The sequence below is a fragment of the Salmo salar genome, chromosome ssa03 (assembly GCF_905237065.1).
Source record: "Salmo salar chromosome ssa03, Ssal_v3.1, whole genome shotgun sequence".
In the NCBI taxonomy this organism is placed as follows: domain Eukaryota; kingdom Metazoa; phylum Chordata; class Actinopteri; order Salmoniformes; family Salmonidae; genus Salmo; species Salmo salar.
This window is the reverse complement of record NC_059444.1, coordinates 52,798,282-52,814,763: the sequence shown is the minus strand read 5'-3', so window position 1 is coordinate 52,814,763 and position 16,482 is coordinate 52,798,282. Positions and strand designations below refer to the sequence as shown.

Below are 16,482 nucleotides of genomic sequence, written 5' to 3'. Positions count from 1 at the left end.
TTTGGCAGATTTTATTATTATTTTATATCAAACTGAATGATACAAAAAATAAAGTTTCTTAGACTATTTTACTATTACAGTTCAAGCACGTGTTAAGTTATCAATCCAGAATGTTCTATAATGCGGGACAATGAAGGGTTCCGTTCAATCACTGTTGAAGCAAGAACTTCTAGATTTGTCTACCCACAGATGTGAATAGTGACGGGTCGTTCGCAAACGAGTCGGCTCTTGTAGGTAAACGTTGGAAGCCAGCTCTATTTAAGAAATAAAATAAAAAATAAAGATATGAATAATCAAAAGATTTAAATGAATAACTAATTCAAAGAACGAAAAAATTAATAAAATAATTTAGGCCTAAATGCTCAAGCACACACATTCGTTCTGACTGTCTGCTCAGACCAACAGCCTCACCTGTTGTTCCTGTCAATCAGACACGCAGTGTCAACCAATGAACCAAAGATGCGTGAGGGAGGGCAGAGACAACTCACTCACAGTCACACACTTACCAGCCGAGGACAGAGAGGAAGGACAGCTGTGAAAACAACAGCTGGAAAATGAATCGGAAGCACAGTAGCATTTGGATGCATTTTAATAATGTAGACAATGTTAGAGCACAGTGTAGAATTTGCCAAAACACATTCTCATATAAAGCCGGTTCTACGCACAACCTACACCGGCATATGTGAACTGTGCACCCAACTGTGAAGCTAGCTGTAGCGGAGCTTCGAGAAACTAGCGGGCCTGCTAGTGATAATGGTGGAGCCTGCACCTCCACACGTGGAGATGTATCCACTCAGTCAAGTAGGCCTACTCCGAGACCCACAGCAACACAGTCTTCTATGGACCAGTTTATACCAAAGTCTATGTCTGTAGCAAAACAAGGCCAAATCGATATTGCATTGGCTAAAATGATTGCCACTGATTTCCAGACATTTTCGATCGTGGGGGACAGAGGTTTTAGAAATTATAGCAATAGTATAAATCCAATATACAAAACCCTTTCAAAATCACTTATTCCACAATTGTACGAGAACACACAGGCTTCAGTGTGGGAAAGAGTCCTGAAAGCTACTGCAGTTTGCCTTACCACTGACTGCTGGACATCAAGGGTAACCACTTCTTACACGTTGGTTACATTGACGATTTTTTGATGTCTAGCTGTCTTCTGGACTGCTTTGAGTTCAGCGACAGACATACCTCAGAGAACTTTTGTAAGTCGCTCTGGATAAGAGCGTCGGCTAAATGACTTAAATGTAAAATGTAAATGTTAAATGTAACTTGGCAGAGGAAGTGTTGAGGGCCAGAGAATGGCAAGTAGATGGAAAAGTGGTCTGTTGTGTTAGCGACAATGCAGCTAACATTGCCAAAGCCATGAAAATGTTAAAATGGACCCATCATCCATGTCTTGCCCACACAATCAACCTGATTGTAAGAGATGCTCTGAAGGTGATGATGCCCACTGTGGACAAAGTGAAAGCAGCGGTGGAATACTTCCCCAGGGGCACAGTAGGTGCTGAAAAACTCAAGTCTACACAACGCCAGATGGGGATCCCTCAGCTGAGGCCTAAACAAGACTGCACTACAAGGTGGAATTCAACATTTTATATGTTAAAGCGGTTTCTTGAGTCACAGGACACCATCATATCTACCCTGGCCATTGTCAATGCACCTGTTGATGCTCTGACCCAAGAGGAATGGGAGGTGGAGGAGGTGTGCAGAGTCCTGGAACCCTTTGAGCTGTGGAGATCAGTGGAGAGAGGTACAGTAAGCAGTTATTACTACATCATTATTTAATCCAGTATTATATATGTATATGAGCAGTAGATGAGAATGTAGTATCAGTAGACAAAACATGAACCTGAACTAATAAGTTACTGTTCTCTCTTTTCAGCTATATGACAGCCTCAAAAATGATACTCCTGTCTAAGGGTCTGCAGCAAATCACAGCCAGCCGCTAGAGAGAAGCAAATGTTACCACAGGACATGTGACAGAGTTGATGGACACCCTATGTTCATCAATGGACAGAAAGTTCCACAGAATGGAATATAATCACGTGCTATCAGAAACCGCTGCACTTGACCCCAGGTTTAAGAAGTTAGCCTTCAGTGATGCCAGAGCGATTGATGAGGCTCTTCAAAGAATAACCTCAGCAGCAGGGAGGGACAGCCCCAGCAGTCAGCTGGCTCAGGCACCAGGGCAACAGGAAGAAGAGGGATCAGATGGAGCAGAAGCACCAGCAGTAGTGCCACAAACGTCAGCTGTTTGGATGCTGTTTGACGAGAGAGCAACTGGGGATGCAGCACGACGGAATCCCTCAGCAGATGCCATAATGGAGGTCCGATCCTATTTGGAGGAGCCCCTACTCCAAAGATCTGCAGATCCTCTGAGCTGGTGGAGGAACAAGGCCTCTGTCTACCCACGGCTTACTAAAGTCATGACAGGGAGACTGCATAGTGGCCACATCTGTTCCCTCTGAGAGAGTCTTCTCGAAAATGGAACAAATAATTACTGAGAGAAGAAAACGCATCAGCCCCTCAAAAGTGAGGCAGCTTGCATTTCTGAACGCAAATCTCTCATGAAAGCAAAATATGGTCAGCATTGCTGTGTGCTGCTGGTTATAACATGACAATAAAGAAGAGAGAGAAAAGAGGGACCAGTTTAATGTTTTAAGTGGGATGCTGCAGTTTTGCACATTGTTATTTATTTTTCTTTGATATGGTGCAATATTCTATTGTTATGCTGTTCAGATTGTATTCGTTTTGAATTGTTACATTTATATGCACTTTGTTTATATACATTAAAAAAGTTATACTTTAAATGCAAATGTTTAATGGCATTCTTTTTCATAACAAACCAATGCATTTTTAACTACATTGTGGTTAAGGTAGAGTATGATTTCATTTAATAATTTAATTAGAATTGTTTTAACACCAATCATAGTCAAACTATCACAAACTGTTTGACTTGAAAAAAAAAATATATATATATTTTTTAAAGAGCTGTTTGGGAGCCAAAAGAGCCGGAATGCCCATCGCTAGTTGTGAAATGTAAGGAGCCTTGTTCGCTGCATTTACAGTTCCAAACTGAATGTGTCAGTGAAATCCACCCTCGGGAAATAGGCGGATCATTTGATAATGATCTAGCTCAAACACATGACCTGAAGAAATCAATGTTTGTTACAAAGTAACATTTTATTGGCAACATCTAAAACAGTATCAACCAAAAGCAGTGCTACAGTTTAAATACAGCTGTTATTGTTGCAAAATGTGTGTATTATATCCTTTGAAGGAAATAGTGCTAATTTGGCAATTATTTCTGATAATAGGCTAATTGAGAAATAGCCTAGGTCTACATTTTATTTAGGCTATTAAAGGAATTGAACTTTACTCCTCTATGGTTGTGACGCAGTTCTGTAAACTTCTGTTTCATTCTCTAAGAGCACATGTTGCAATAGCACATGTAGCTTAATTATGTACCTTTTCCAGAATGCAGTCAAAAGAAAAAATGTAGGGTTTATCACTCTTGTTTTTTATATCAATTCCATTTTCAGTATGAGGTATGGGAATACAGTAGTGGACAGAGAAAGAAAGGCTGGCTTTTGTAGAAATGGTATTTGATGATAGACCTTTCGGTTTCAAATGACATATTGTAGTTGACAAATGGTATATCAAAGTTGATTACATTAGCCTACAAATAACTACACAGAATCAGTAGCTACATACATCTAACCATACATAGGTTATTAAGCTAAAACTGTGAAGTGGAAAACTTTTTACAGCTAATGAAAATCAAAGACTACAGTAATAAAGTAACCTTCCTAACAACTTCCGTTCACATGACCTGATCTTCCACAACTGTTGACAGGGTGCTTTCAGGGTGCTGGGTTATTGTTCAATACATCCATGTAGTTGCAACATCACTGGTATTCATAAGAACTAGGTCTTCTGGGGCAGTATGTATGAAGCGTTTCTGAGTAAAATTGCTGATTTAGGATCAGTTTTGCCTTTTAGATCTTAATGAATAATATCCCGATCATACATAGACCGATTCCCACTAATTGACCATGCCTGCTTCTTTTTACCAGATTGTTTTGTGAAAGGGGTAGGTGGTAAAAAAACAAGGAAGAATAAAACCCACCTAAAGACCTTGTCATGATTCCTGCATTTATACAGACCCCGTAACCAAAATACAGGTATCAGGTCTGTGTGAATGGTTCTCTGATTATTTGTAGGTAAATTCATTATCATTTCCATTGTTTAACACCTCCCTAATTTGAAATGCAAACAGCCCCCATGGTTTAACAACCCCCCCCTGCTCCCACCCCTCCCAATTTGCCAGTTACCCACCGACATGTATAAAAACTGTATACCTGCAAGAAAGTGGTAAATTAGGGGCGGTTTGAAATGGTGTCATATAAACATTGCCTTATTTTTTTTATACAGGTAATGTACCCAAGAGTACGTGGACAGGGAGGACCTGATCCTAGATCCTCACTCCTACTCTGACAACAGGCGTGCTAAATTTTATACGGCCCCTAGTCTGTCCTGGCCTAATATGTATGGTAGCACCTCTACTACAATTGTTTGAGAACAGAACCGCCTTTTTCCTAACATTTAACCCAAAACAGGCTCTATCTATCAGGCTCTATGATCTAAGTTTATTGTTTGTTGAAAAATTATAAAGTTGCTTCAAATGGGGGTAAGGGTCTTTGAACATAGATAGCCCTTGAAATGTGTGCTCTCCGTTTGACCAATTCTTCTAGGCTGACCCTCCCGTCATAGCGTAATGTTTTCATTATTAGTGCAAACAAAGTTTTGGAGACAATGAGTCAAAGCCTCTTCAGACTGTTGGGAGTGACAGTAGACTTATGCTTAAACCGGTGTTACTAAAAGGGCTGTGGACATACTTGGCATTCCTTTTTTGTTGTTGTGAAAAGTCAAGCATATAGGCCTAGTTATAAATCCTTACACTGACAGTAGGCCTAGTCTGTGGGCCAGGAGAGATTGTAATCCATGGTTCAGGTCATGGATTGAGATTGAGTCATTTTCATAGTATCACAAAGGGACAAATGTCCCTGTCATTTCTGTCACCTCAACTGTTGCTAGTCAGCAGCAAACCTTATGAACTGTTGTTAGTCAGCAGCAACCATAATGAACTGTTGTTAGTCAGCAGCAACCCTTATGAACTGTTGTTAGTCAGCAGCAACCCTTATGAACTGTTGTTAGTCAGCAGCAACCCTTGTGGACTGTTAGTCAGCAGCAACCCTTATGAACTGTTGTTAGTCAGCAGCAACCCTTATGAACTGTTGTTAGTAAGCAGCAACCCTTATGAACTGTTGTTAGTCAGCAGCAACCTTTATGAACTGTTGTTAGTCAGCAGCAACCCTCACTCATTCTAAGTTACCTTTGTTTTAGCAGAAGGCCAAACATAGCATTAAAACCCTGGTGACCTGTGTTAAGTTGTTAAAGTCATGACCGGGTCTATCATGTGACCAGCCACACAAAGTTATAAACAGAAGTGATACTGATACAGTAAATGATTAACCATTACGAAACTCTTTCTATTGAAGTTCTGAAGGGTGACACAGTGTTTTTAGTCTGTGCTTTTCCCCCTCCCCCTCTCTTCCTATTGCTCCCCCCCTCCCACTATTATTCCCAGGGGCGCAACTTTGGTTTTAGAAGTGGTGGGGACATATACAGTTGAAGTCAGAAGTTTACATATACTTAGGTTGGAGTCATTAAAACTCGTCTTTCAACCACTCCACACATTTCTTGTTAACAAACTATAGTTTTGGCAAGTCGGTTAGGACATCTACTTTGTGCATGACACAAGTCATTTTTGCAACAATTGTTTACAAACAGATTTTTTCACTTATAATTCACTGTATCGCAATTCCAGTGGGTCAAAAGATTACATACACATAGTTGACTGTGCCTTTAAACAGCTTGGAAAATTCCTGAAAATGATGTCATGGCTTTAGAAGCTTCTGGTAGGCTATTTGACATTATTTGAGTCAATTGGAGGTGTGCCTGTGGATGTATTTCAAGGCCTATCTTCAAACTCAGTGCCTCTTTGCTTGATATCGTAGTACGCAAGTATAAACACCATGGGACCACGCAGCCATCATACCGCTCAGAAGGAGATGCATTCTGTCTCCTAGAGATGAGCGTACTTTGGTGCAAAAAGTGCAAACCAATCCCAGAACAACAGCAAAGGACCTTGTGAAGATGCTGGAGGAAACAGGTACAAAAGTATCTATATCCACAGTAAAACAAGTCCTATATCGACGTAACCTGAAAGGCCACTCAGCAAGGAAGAAGCCACTGCTCCAAAACCGCTATAAAAAAGCCAGACTACGGTTTGCAAGTGCACATTGGGACAAAGATCATACTTTTTGGAGAAATGTCCTCTGGTCTGATGAAACAAAAATTGAACTGTTTGGCTATAATGACCATCATATGTTTGGAGGAAAACGGGGGAAGCTTGCAAGCTGAAGAACACCATCCCAACCATGAAGCACGGAGGTGGCAGCATCATGTTGTGGAGGTGCTTTGCTGCAGGAGGGACTGGTGCATTTCACAAAATAGATGGCATCATGAGGTAGGAAAATTATGTGGATATATTGAAGCAACATCTCAAGACATCAGTCAGCAAATTAAAGCTTGGTCGCAAATGGGTCTTCCAAATGGACAATGACCCCAAGCATATTTCCAAAGTTGTGGCAAAATGGCTTAAGGACAACAAAGCCAAGATATTGGAGTGGCCATCACAAAGCCCTGACCTCAATCCCATAGACAATTTGTGGGCAGAACTGAAAAAGCCTGTGCAAGCAAGGAGGCCTACCAACCTGACTCAGTTACACCATTTCTGTCAGGAAAAATGGGCCAAAATTCACCCAATTTATTGTGGGAAGCTTATGGAAGGCTACCCAAAATGTTTGACCCAAGTTAAACAATTTAAAGGCAATGCTACTAAATACTAATTGAGTGTATGTAAACTTCTGACCCACTGGGAATGTGATGAAAGAAATTAAAGCTGTAAAAAATCATTCTCTCTATTAATATTCTGATATTTCAAATTCTTAAAATAAATTGGGGATCCTAACTGACCTAAAACAGGGATTTTTTACTAGGATTAAATGTCAGGAATTCTGAAAAACTGAGTTTAAATGTATTTGGCTAAGGTGTATGTAACATTTTTCGACTTGTTGTGCTGTGCTCACTTGAACAGGAAGGTGGCGCAGCGGTCCTTTGTTAGCAAATATTGTCATCAAACTTTGTCATCAAAGTCTGTTTTTCTCTGGATTTATGGTGCTTTCAAGACAACTGAAAACTTGGGGGAAGAAAGGTTGAATCATGATGACTTTAGTGATCTTCAGGTCGTAGCTCTAGAAAGAGGCCAGAGTTCCCGATTTGCAATTCCGAGTTGGATGAAAGTTCAAACGTATTTTCCCAGTCGTAGCTTGTTTTTCCCGAGTTCCCAGTTGTCTTGAACTCACTCAAGTCAGATTTTGCAGTTCCGAGTTAACAGTTGTTTGTCGACTTGATTCATGATGATGACTGCTAGCTAAGATTTTGAAAGTATGATGTTGACATGATCAGTCCAATCAATGCTACTGTAGATATAACATGATTTGACGTCATTTTATCTGTGGCCAATGACCTTGAGCCTTCTTGGATGGGCACTTCTAATGTAACTCTATGGCAGCACCCAAGGGGCTGGAATTTTTTAGCTCTACCTTTAGACTTGGCGGTGACGTAAGTGACAGAACACTGAGCCAATCATGGTGCATGCTCCATATTTTCTGCTGGCATGCCCCACCACCACAGAAAGCACTGAGCTAGGCTGAAACACCAAACATTTCTCCACCTTTCTGTCTCCCCCTCTCATTCATAACTTTCTATTTCAATAAAGAGAGAGAAAATACGAATAAATATATTTTTAAAAAACATTTAATTTCAAGACTATGTACTAGGTATATGTATATGTGGTGATGGGGACACAAATAAAATAATGGGTTTTGACATTTAAATGTTGGTATATGAGGGGTTTGGTGGTGACTTTCTGAATTGTTAGAGTTAGACCAACAGTTTAAAGTAATACTGGTATTTGACTTGTGATTGCGGTATATTGACCAAATTATCAGTAAAGTTGTTGATGTATTTTCCCTCCAAAATTAAATAGAAACAATAATTTAAGAGCTATTTGTTTTAAAATGCTTTAGTAAGTTACACAGTATATGTAAGTTGCATAGTATATGTAAGTTGCATAGTATAGTATATGTTCCTGCTGTTCTCTCCTTCTTCCCTTTTTCTTTTTCTTCAAATCTGGTATCAGCCGGTCTTCACCCTCTCACCACCACCACAGTCACGAGACCCCGCCTCCTTCCACCATTGTCACTGTGATAACAGAATTGAATGGCCTTGAGACCAAATATGTTGTATAATGAATGTAGTTCACTCAGGCCATTTTAAAATGTTTTATTGAACCTTTATTTAACTAGGCAAGTTAAGAACAAATTCTTATTTACAATGACAGCCTGCCCCGGCCAAACCCGGACGACACTGGGCCAATTGTGTGCCGGCCTATGGGACTCCCAATCATGGCCGGTTGTGATACAACCTGTCTCATAGATACCAATGCGTTGTTCTTGACTTCCATTGAAACAGAAAACATTAGGGAGTGGGATGTTTCACTTCCTCTTCCATCTCTGCTTGAGACTCCAGAATGCTGAGTCACAATGACAAGCCAGAAATACAGCCAGTGCATAGCCTGAGTCGGTCCACATAGAACACACTAGAGGTTAGGACAGGAATAAGAGTGGGAAGGAGGGAGAGAAATAGGAACATCTCCCCCACACATTCTGAAATTGCATTTTTGGCTGTTTAGTGTTTATCCCCGAAAAATATACATTTTAGCTAAATACATTTAATTACAGTGAAAATTCCTTGTCTTAGTTCATTTAGGATCACCACTTTATTTTAAGAATGTGAAATGTCATAGATTTCAGCTTATTCCCAGTGGGTCAGAAGTTTACACTCAGAATTTTGTAGCATTGCCTTTAAATTGTTTAACTTGGGTCAAACGTTTCAGTTAGCCTTCTACAAGCTTCCCACAATAAGTTGGGTGAATTTTATAGTAAGGCTGTCATATTTCCCAGTCCCTTATAGGCATATGGCTCAAAATATGGAAGAATGCAAATAGACTCCTCAAGTATTAATGAGCAGTAGTGTGTCATTTAAATATACTGATAGCAAATATTGTCCATCAACCTGCAACCCTGGGACAACCTGTGGGTCATAACAGCTTGCTAGTTTATTTGCGCACAGGTTCGAATGACCTGACTTTTAAAATGCTCAGGTTAAAGGCTACAGCGACTTGTGAAGTCGGTTACCCATGTCACAGTTAATGACCTAGCTGTTATGGGACCTGAACAGACGTTGCACCATTACAAGTTATGTAATAGCCCTTATAAAGCTCATGTCAACCTTCTATGACCCTCAGTCACTGTAGTAGGCTTACAATTGTCAGTATTTAGCATTTCTATGGAGAAATGATTGCACAGATGGCAATTGGACAAAAACATGTATCGTCAGCCTCATGTGTCATTCATACACAGTAACAAACAGTGAATCCAGCTCAAAAAAGGTTTTATTCTTCAGCTTGAAAATGAGAAGTCACACCTAGTGAAGAGGATCCTTGCGTTTCAGGTATTGAAATGCTCAGTAAGACAGCGCAATAGGACAAAAATCAGCAACAACTCGATTCTTTTACAATGTACCTCCCCTCCAATAACAAATTTGTCAACATTACAGATGTTATGCCCTCCCCTCCTTATAAATGCAAAGCCAGCAGAATAGAGCAGAAAGACCAGGAGTCCTGGTCTGAGGCTGGATGCCGTAGCCTGGGGATGGAAGTGGTTTAGCTCTGGCCTCCCAGGGTGTGCTTGTCAAACAGGTACTCTGCCATCTTGTTTTTGACAGCATCCATCTTGGTGAGGTTGGTGATGTGGTCACCCAGCTTCTTAATGGCCTCCACCTGCTCATTCAGGTAATGGGTCTCCAGGAAGTCACACAGCTAAAGAGGGAAAACACAGGTCAGACAAGAGAATAACTACAGACTATTGTAGATACAGTAACACACAAGAGCCTGGTGGTAATGGCATAAGGGCAGACAGACAACTCAATGAAGTGTTTGCAGATGTTTAACTCCTGCATTGTTTGTATAGTGTGCATCTGTGGACTATTGTGTGCATGTGAAGAAGGTCACAATCCTGTGTCATTAGTTATCAGAGCTACAACAACCTGATCATCTCCTGGGACAGTACCTGGATTCTTTGTGATATATACATGTGATGTGCAGTTCCACTATAACTTACATGGGGGTCAACCTTGTCAGAGGCAATCTTGTGCAGGTCCAGCAGGGCCTGGTTCACATTCTTCTCCAGCTGCAGAGCACACTGCATGGCCTCCAGCCCATTGCCCCACTCATCACGTTCTGGCTTCTACACAGGACAGAGTGACCACAGGAGGGTTAGGGACTACTAGCAGATGTTTCTATGCATACCTACTAGCAGTCACCACAGTTAGCCAGTATATCTAACCCATCAAGGGATAAAACGAACTGGAAATAATGAAACAAAAAGTAAAGATGGGCCAATTTAACAGACACTACAAACAACCACATATGCTTTAGTTTATGAAGCACATATAGGTTGTGTGGCTCAGTCAGTAGAGCATGGCGTTTAACACCAATGGTTATGGCTCACTTCCCGCTGGGGCCACTTAAACAAAATGTATGCACACATGGCCAAGTCAATTTTGCTATGCAGCACAGAGAAAAATGTAGTTTTAGTTTATACTAAGGTCTTCGCCATCCCCAAAATACACATTTTAAAATATAATAACACTTCCCCTTACTGTTGAGACTTCCTTTGAAAAAAGAACAATGATTCCAATTCCCTGTATTCATAGGCCTACAGTAAGCAGTCAGGCCACATCTTCAAGCGCCTTGCTCTAATACCAGGGCAGTCACTTAGGGCACACCTCACAATGAACTCACTCAGCATTAATGACTACTCATTCAAAATAACTCCTATACTTGTAGTAAACAGTTTATTGAAAAAAAAAGAACCCATCTAGAACCATAAAGGGTTCTTCATTTGACCCTATAGATCAACCATTTGGGTCCATGAAGAACCTTTACAACTGAGAACAAGACTTTTTTCTATCAGTCTACAATGTACATGTGTTTGAGCTCAGGGGCTGACCTTGATGTCCTGGAGTAAAATGCGTCCACCTCTCTTGTTCTGAAAGGAGAGTAGCTTGTCCGCGTGCTCCCGCTCCTCCTCGCTGTTCTCCTTGAAGAAATGCGCGAAGCCAGGCAGAGCCACATCGTCACGGGAGAAATAGAAAGCCTGGGTGGATAAACATAAAACAGTGTTTAGAAAAATAAACATGCCACAAGTGACTCGGCATTCTGTTCTTGTTGTGGCAACTAAACTTGATGACTAAGGCATGAATCAGTCTAGTCCGTAGTCTACTTGGTAACCTGACAATTAACCCGTCAAGGAGTTGTTACGCGCTCTGTCCAAGGTAGGATAGATTCCCGGCTTCATTTGAATGTTATATCTACCTGAAAGCGCTTAATAACAAAGTAAAACTCAAATATGCACTTCACGGAGTTTCTCAGCTATTAATTAGTCTAGGACTATAGAAAAAAAGTTGTGAAAAATGGCATTTAGGCCCAGGAATAATAATACACAGGTAGATCAACAAAACGGTCGTCTTGGTAGACTCCTTACCATTGAAGTGTAGGTGTAGGAGGCAAACATCTCCATGTTGATCATCCGGTTGATGGCAGCTTCGCAATCGTGGTGATAGTTCTGGCGGATCTGAGACTCCATCTTGGCAGATTTTCTTTTATATCAAAATAAAGTGTAGAAAAATAAAGTTCCTTCGACTATTTTGCTATTACAGTTAAAGTTAGTGTTACCTTATCAATCCGGAATGTTCTATAATGCAGGACGAAGGCAGAGGAGTTCCGTTCAATCACTGTTGAAGCAAGAACTTCTTCATGCGTCTTCTCAGACTTGTGAAGTGGAAGGAGCCTTGTTCCCTCTATTTATTGTTCCGAACGGAACGCGTCAGTGAAATCCACCCTCACAGAGCGTAGCCAATCACCTTTAGAATTTCAACAGGAACTAGGCGGATCATTTGACGACGAGCCCACTCATACACCTCATGACCTAAAGCTAAGATTATTTATTATATTAACAAGAGAGACGAGTGACAACTCTAACAATGGAAATACATGTGTTCAACGATTGAAGACAGGCAAGATTCTAACCAATGAGAGGGCAGGAACGCGTGTAAACTACACACACAACTAAACGTCGTTTTTCTCAAAGTTACCGGAATGCCACGTGCATCCACATATATCAGTACATTTGTAAAAGCTTAAACATTACGAAACGTCTATTCGATCAAAATCCTCAAGTAATTTGAAAAAATGGGCTTATCTCACGCGGACAGATTTTGGGCGGAGTAAATGCTCGACCTGGACCGCTTCACCTTAATCTGTTTTAAAAAATGTACTTTGTTCTATGACATGCTTGGCATTCCTTTTTGACTAAATGATGTGTCATGCTTAAAGGATAGGTTTGGGTGAGCATATAACGCGAAGTCTAGCATTCCAAAGGTTGCTTGTTTCAAACTCATCACAGACAACTTTAGCATTTTTACTAATTAGCAACTTGCAACTATTTACAACTTTTTAGTTACTTTGCCACTACGTAGCATGTTAGCTAAACCTAACCGTAACCCTTTAACCTAACTCCTGACCTTAACCTTAGACCTAACCTTAACTTTTAACCCCTAGCCTAGCTAACTTTAGCCACCTAGCTAATATATTTTATTTTTGAGATTCTTCAAATAGCCACCATTTGTCTTGATGACAGTTTTGCACACTCTTGGCATTCTCTCAACCAGTTTCACCTGGAATGCTTTTCCAACAGTCTTGAAGGAGTTCTCACATATGCTGAGCACTTGTTGGCTGCTTTTCCTTCACTCTGCGGTCCGACTTATGCCAAACCATCTCAATTTTGTTGAGGTCAGGGGATTGTAGAAGCCAGGTCATCTGATGCAGCACTCCATCACTCTCCTTCTTCGTAAAATAGCCCTTACACAGCCTGGAGGTGTGTTGGGTCATTGTCCTTTTGAAAAAGAAATGATAGTCCCACTAAGCCCAAACCAGATGGGATGGAGTATCGCTGCATAATGCTGTGGTAGCCATTCTGGTTAAGTGTCACCAGCAAAGCACTCCCACACCATAACACCACCTCCTCCATGCTTTACGGTGGGAAATACACATGCAGAGATCATCCGTTCACCCACACAGCATCTCACAAAGATACGGCTTTTGGAACCAAAAATCTCGAATTTGGACTCCAGACCAAAGGACAAATTTCCACCGGTCCAATGTCCATTGCTCATGATTCTTGGCCCAAGCAAGTCTCTTATTGTTATTGGTGTCTTTTAGTAGTGGTTTCTTAGCAACAATTCAACCATGAAGGCCTGGTTCACACAGTCTCCTCTGAACAGTTGATGTTGAGATGTGTCTGGTACTTGAACTCTGACGCATTTACTTGGGCTGCAATTTTTGAGGCTGGTAACTCTAACGAACTCATCCTCTGCAGCAGAGGTAACCCTGGGTCTTCCATTCCTGTGGCGGTCCTCATGAGAGCCTGTTTCATAATAGCGCATGATGGTTTCAGTGATTGCACTTGAAGAAACTTTCAAAATTCTTGACATTTTCCTGATTGACTGACCTTCATGTCCATTCATGTCTGATGGACTGTCATTTCTCTTTACCTATTTGAGCTGTTCTTACCATAATATGGACCTAGTGTTTTACCAAATAGGGCTATCTTCTGTATACCCCCCCTACCTTGTCACAACACAACTGATTGGCTCAAACGCATTAAGAAGGCTGGAAATTCCACAAATTAACTTTTAAGAAGGCACACCTGTTAATTGAAATGCATTCCAGGTGACTACTTCATGAAGCTGGTTGAGAGAAAGCCAAGAGTGCAAAGCTGTCATCAAGGCAAAGGGTAGCTATTTGAAGAATCTCAAGTTTAAAATATGCTTTTTTGGTTACTACATGATTCCATATGTGTTATTTCATAGTTTTGATGTCTTCACTATTATTCTACAATGTAGAAAATAGTCAAATTAAAGAAAAACCCTTGAATGAGTAGGTGTTCTTAAACTTTTGACCGGTAGTGTATACATATTCTTTGTCTAATAAACACTGCAAACAGCCTACCCGACCTCTCGGACGCATCCGCATGGTCCTAAAGCACACTGTTGCCATGTTTTGTATCACATTCCAATGATAAAACTGGGGGGATGGACAAAAATGCATGTCCCCCCTGTCCCTAGTGAAATTTGCACCCCTGCTTATTCCTGTCATAACCTCCTGTTGGTTCTACTACAGTATGGACTGACTCAGGCTCTGCCCTGGCTGTATTTCTGCCTTGTCATTGTAAGTCAGCATTCTGGAGTCTCAAGCAGAGACGGAAGAGGAAGCGAGACAGCCACTCCTTCATTTTTTCCCCCAATGGAAGTGTTGTCGCAGTGTTGTCTGCTTAAGGAGCCACCGCCTTAAGCAGTGTTAACGGCCTGAGTGAATTATCTTCATTTATCCACAATTCTTGGTCTCGAGGTAGTTCTGTTCTGTTATCACAATGGTGGAAGGAGGTGCAGTTTTGTGACTGCAGAAACAGACATGAGGGGTGATAAATGGGCGAAGACCGGCTGATACCAGATTTGAAGAAAAGGAAAAAGGGAAGAAGGAGAGAACAGCAGGAACATGTACTATACTATGTAACTTACATATACTGTGTAACTTACATATACTGTGTAACTTACTAAGGCATTTTTAAACAAATAGCTGTGAATGGTTGTTTCTGGTGAATTGAAGGGAAAATACAACAACTTTTCTGAAAATGTTGTCAATTTAGTCAATCAGAACTCAATTACCAATATTTTTCTGTATTACTTTAAACTGTTGGTCTAACTATAACAGTTCAGAAAGTCACCACCAATGTCAAAATCCATTATTCTATTTATGTTCCCGTCACCATGTTTGGATAGTACATGGTCTTGAAATGACTAATTTCTTATATATATATTAGTATTTTCTCTCTCTTTATTGAGATATAAAGTTATGAATGAGAGGGGGGTGACAGAAAGGTAGAGGAATACAGATATGAAGGCGTAGGCAGGATTTGAATCCATGCCGCATAGGGCCATGTGCAGCATTACCACTAGACCAGATTATGGCACAAAATTAATAATGTCTAATATTCAATTAACTTAATAGGAGTCGAGGCACTCAAATTCAAGAAACTGCTGACATGATTACACAATTTAATTGCAGTATCAATTCATTAAAAAGTATACATACATACATACATACATGCATACATACATGCATACATACATACATACATACATACATACATACATACATACATACATACATACATACATACATGCATGCATGCATGCATGCATGGTTGTAAAGGAAATCATGTTCAGTCGTAATAAGCTGAAGATTCTATCATGAATAAAATTAAACAAGTATTGTGTTAGCCTACCTGAAAACAGAGAGGCTGATTACTTTGTTGTAGTGAAAGTGAACTGGGATAGAAATACGTTATCAATCTAATTAAAGTGAGTGTCGCAATGCCAACTTTGGACCAACTACCTTATGTGTAAAGGCTTGGATAGGCCTATGGCTCAGAATATGGAATAGAATGTGAATGGTGGGCTACTCTCTCAAGTATTAATTCAAATATGCAGTAGCCTATAAGTTGTGGGCGGAAGCCGGAAAAACGTGAAGTTGATCGATCCCCATCGAGGGAGGAGCAGATTTTTATATTTGACAGTAAAACATTCTTATAATAACTATACATTTTTTTGGCACCTTCAATTCTTGCACATTTGCTCATAAAAAGTATATTTTAACACGGCTTCTATCTAGGATGTAAACACAGCCTCAAGTGAGGTCTGAAAACTCAAACTGCTTGCTGTATGTGTTTGATGAACTCCCAAAGACTGAAATAAGGTAAACATCTGTTTTTGAGTGCTCTTGAAAAATGCAGCATGCAATACAAATTGTTCCATTAAGAGGTAACTCTGTTCACCATTTAGCCATTTTTTTTAAAGCTAGCCAATGTTAGTTTGACTAGCCTAGCCTAGCCTGCTACTGTAAATGTCAATTTGCCTGCTCATGGGGCTAGTGTTTCATTACCTACCTGTCAGTGAAATTTTTTTTATCATGTTTTGGCCTGATTATATGTCTCTTTTCAACTAACTAGCTGCAGGTTTAAAGAAACATTCAATCATATACTTTGATTAGAAAGACAAATAAAAGCATGTAGTTAGAAAGATGGGTGTGTCATGTATGCTAGA

The 16,482-nt window shown here is 40.4% G+C and overlaps 1 protein-coding gene across 1 annotated transcript; it reads right to left on the bottom strand.

Annotated features, from left to right (window-relative positions):
* Positions 1-9,634: 9,634 nt before the first annotated feature.
* On the bottom strand, positions 9,635-12,081 carry LOC100136565 (ferritin middle subunit; the record flags this gene model as incomplete). Its single annotated transcript, NM_001123658.1, is given in 4 exon segments — positions 9,635-10,078; positions 10,380-10,505; positions 11,271-11,417; positions 11,805-12,081. Coding segments are annotated over 4 exon segments (531 nt in total). The 3' UTR covers positions 9,635-9,922.
* Between the last annotated feature and the right edge of the window lie 4,401 nt (positions 12,082-16,482).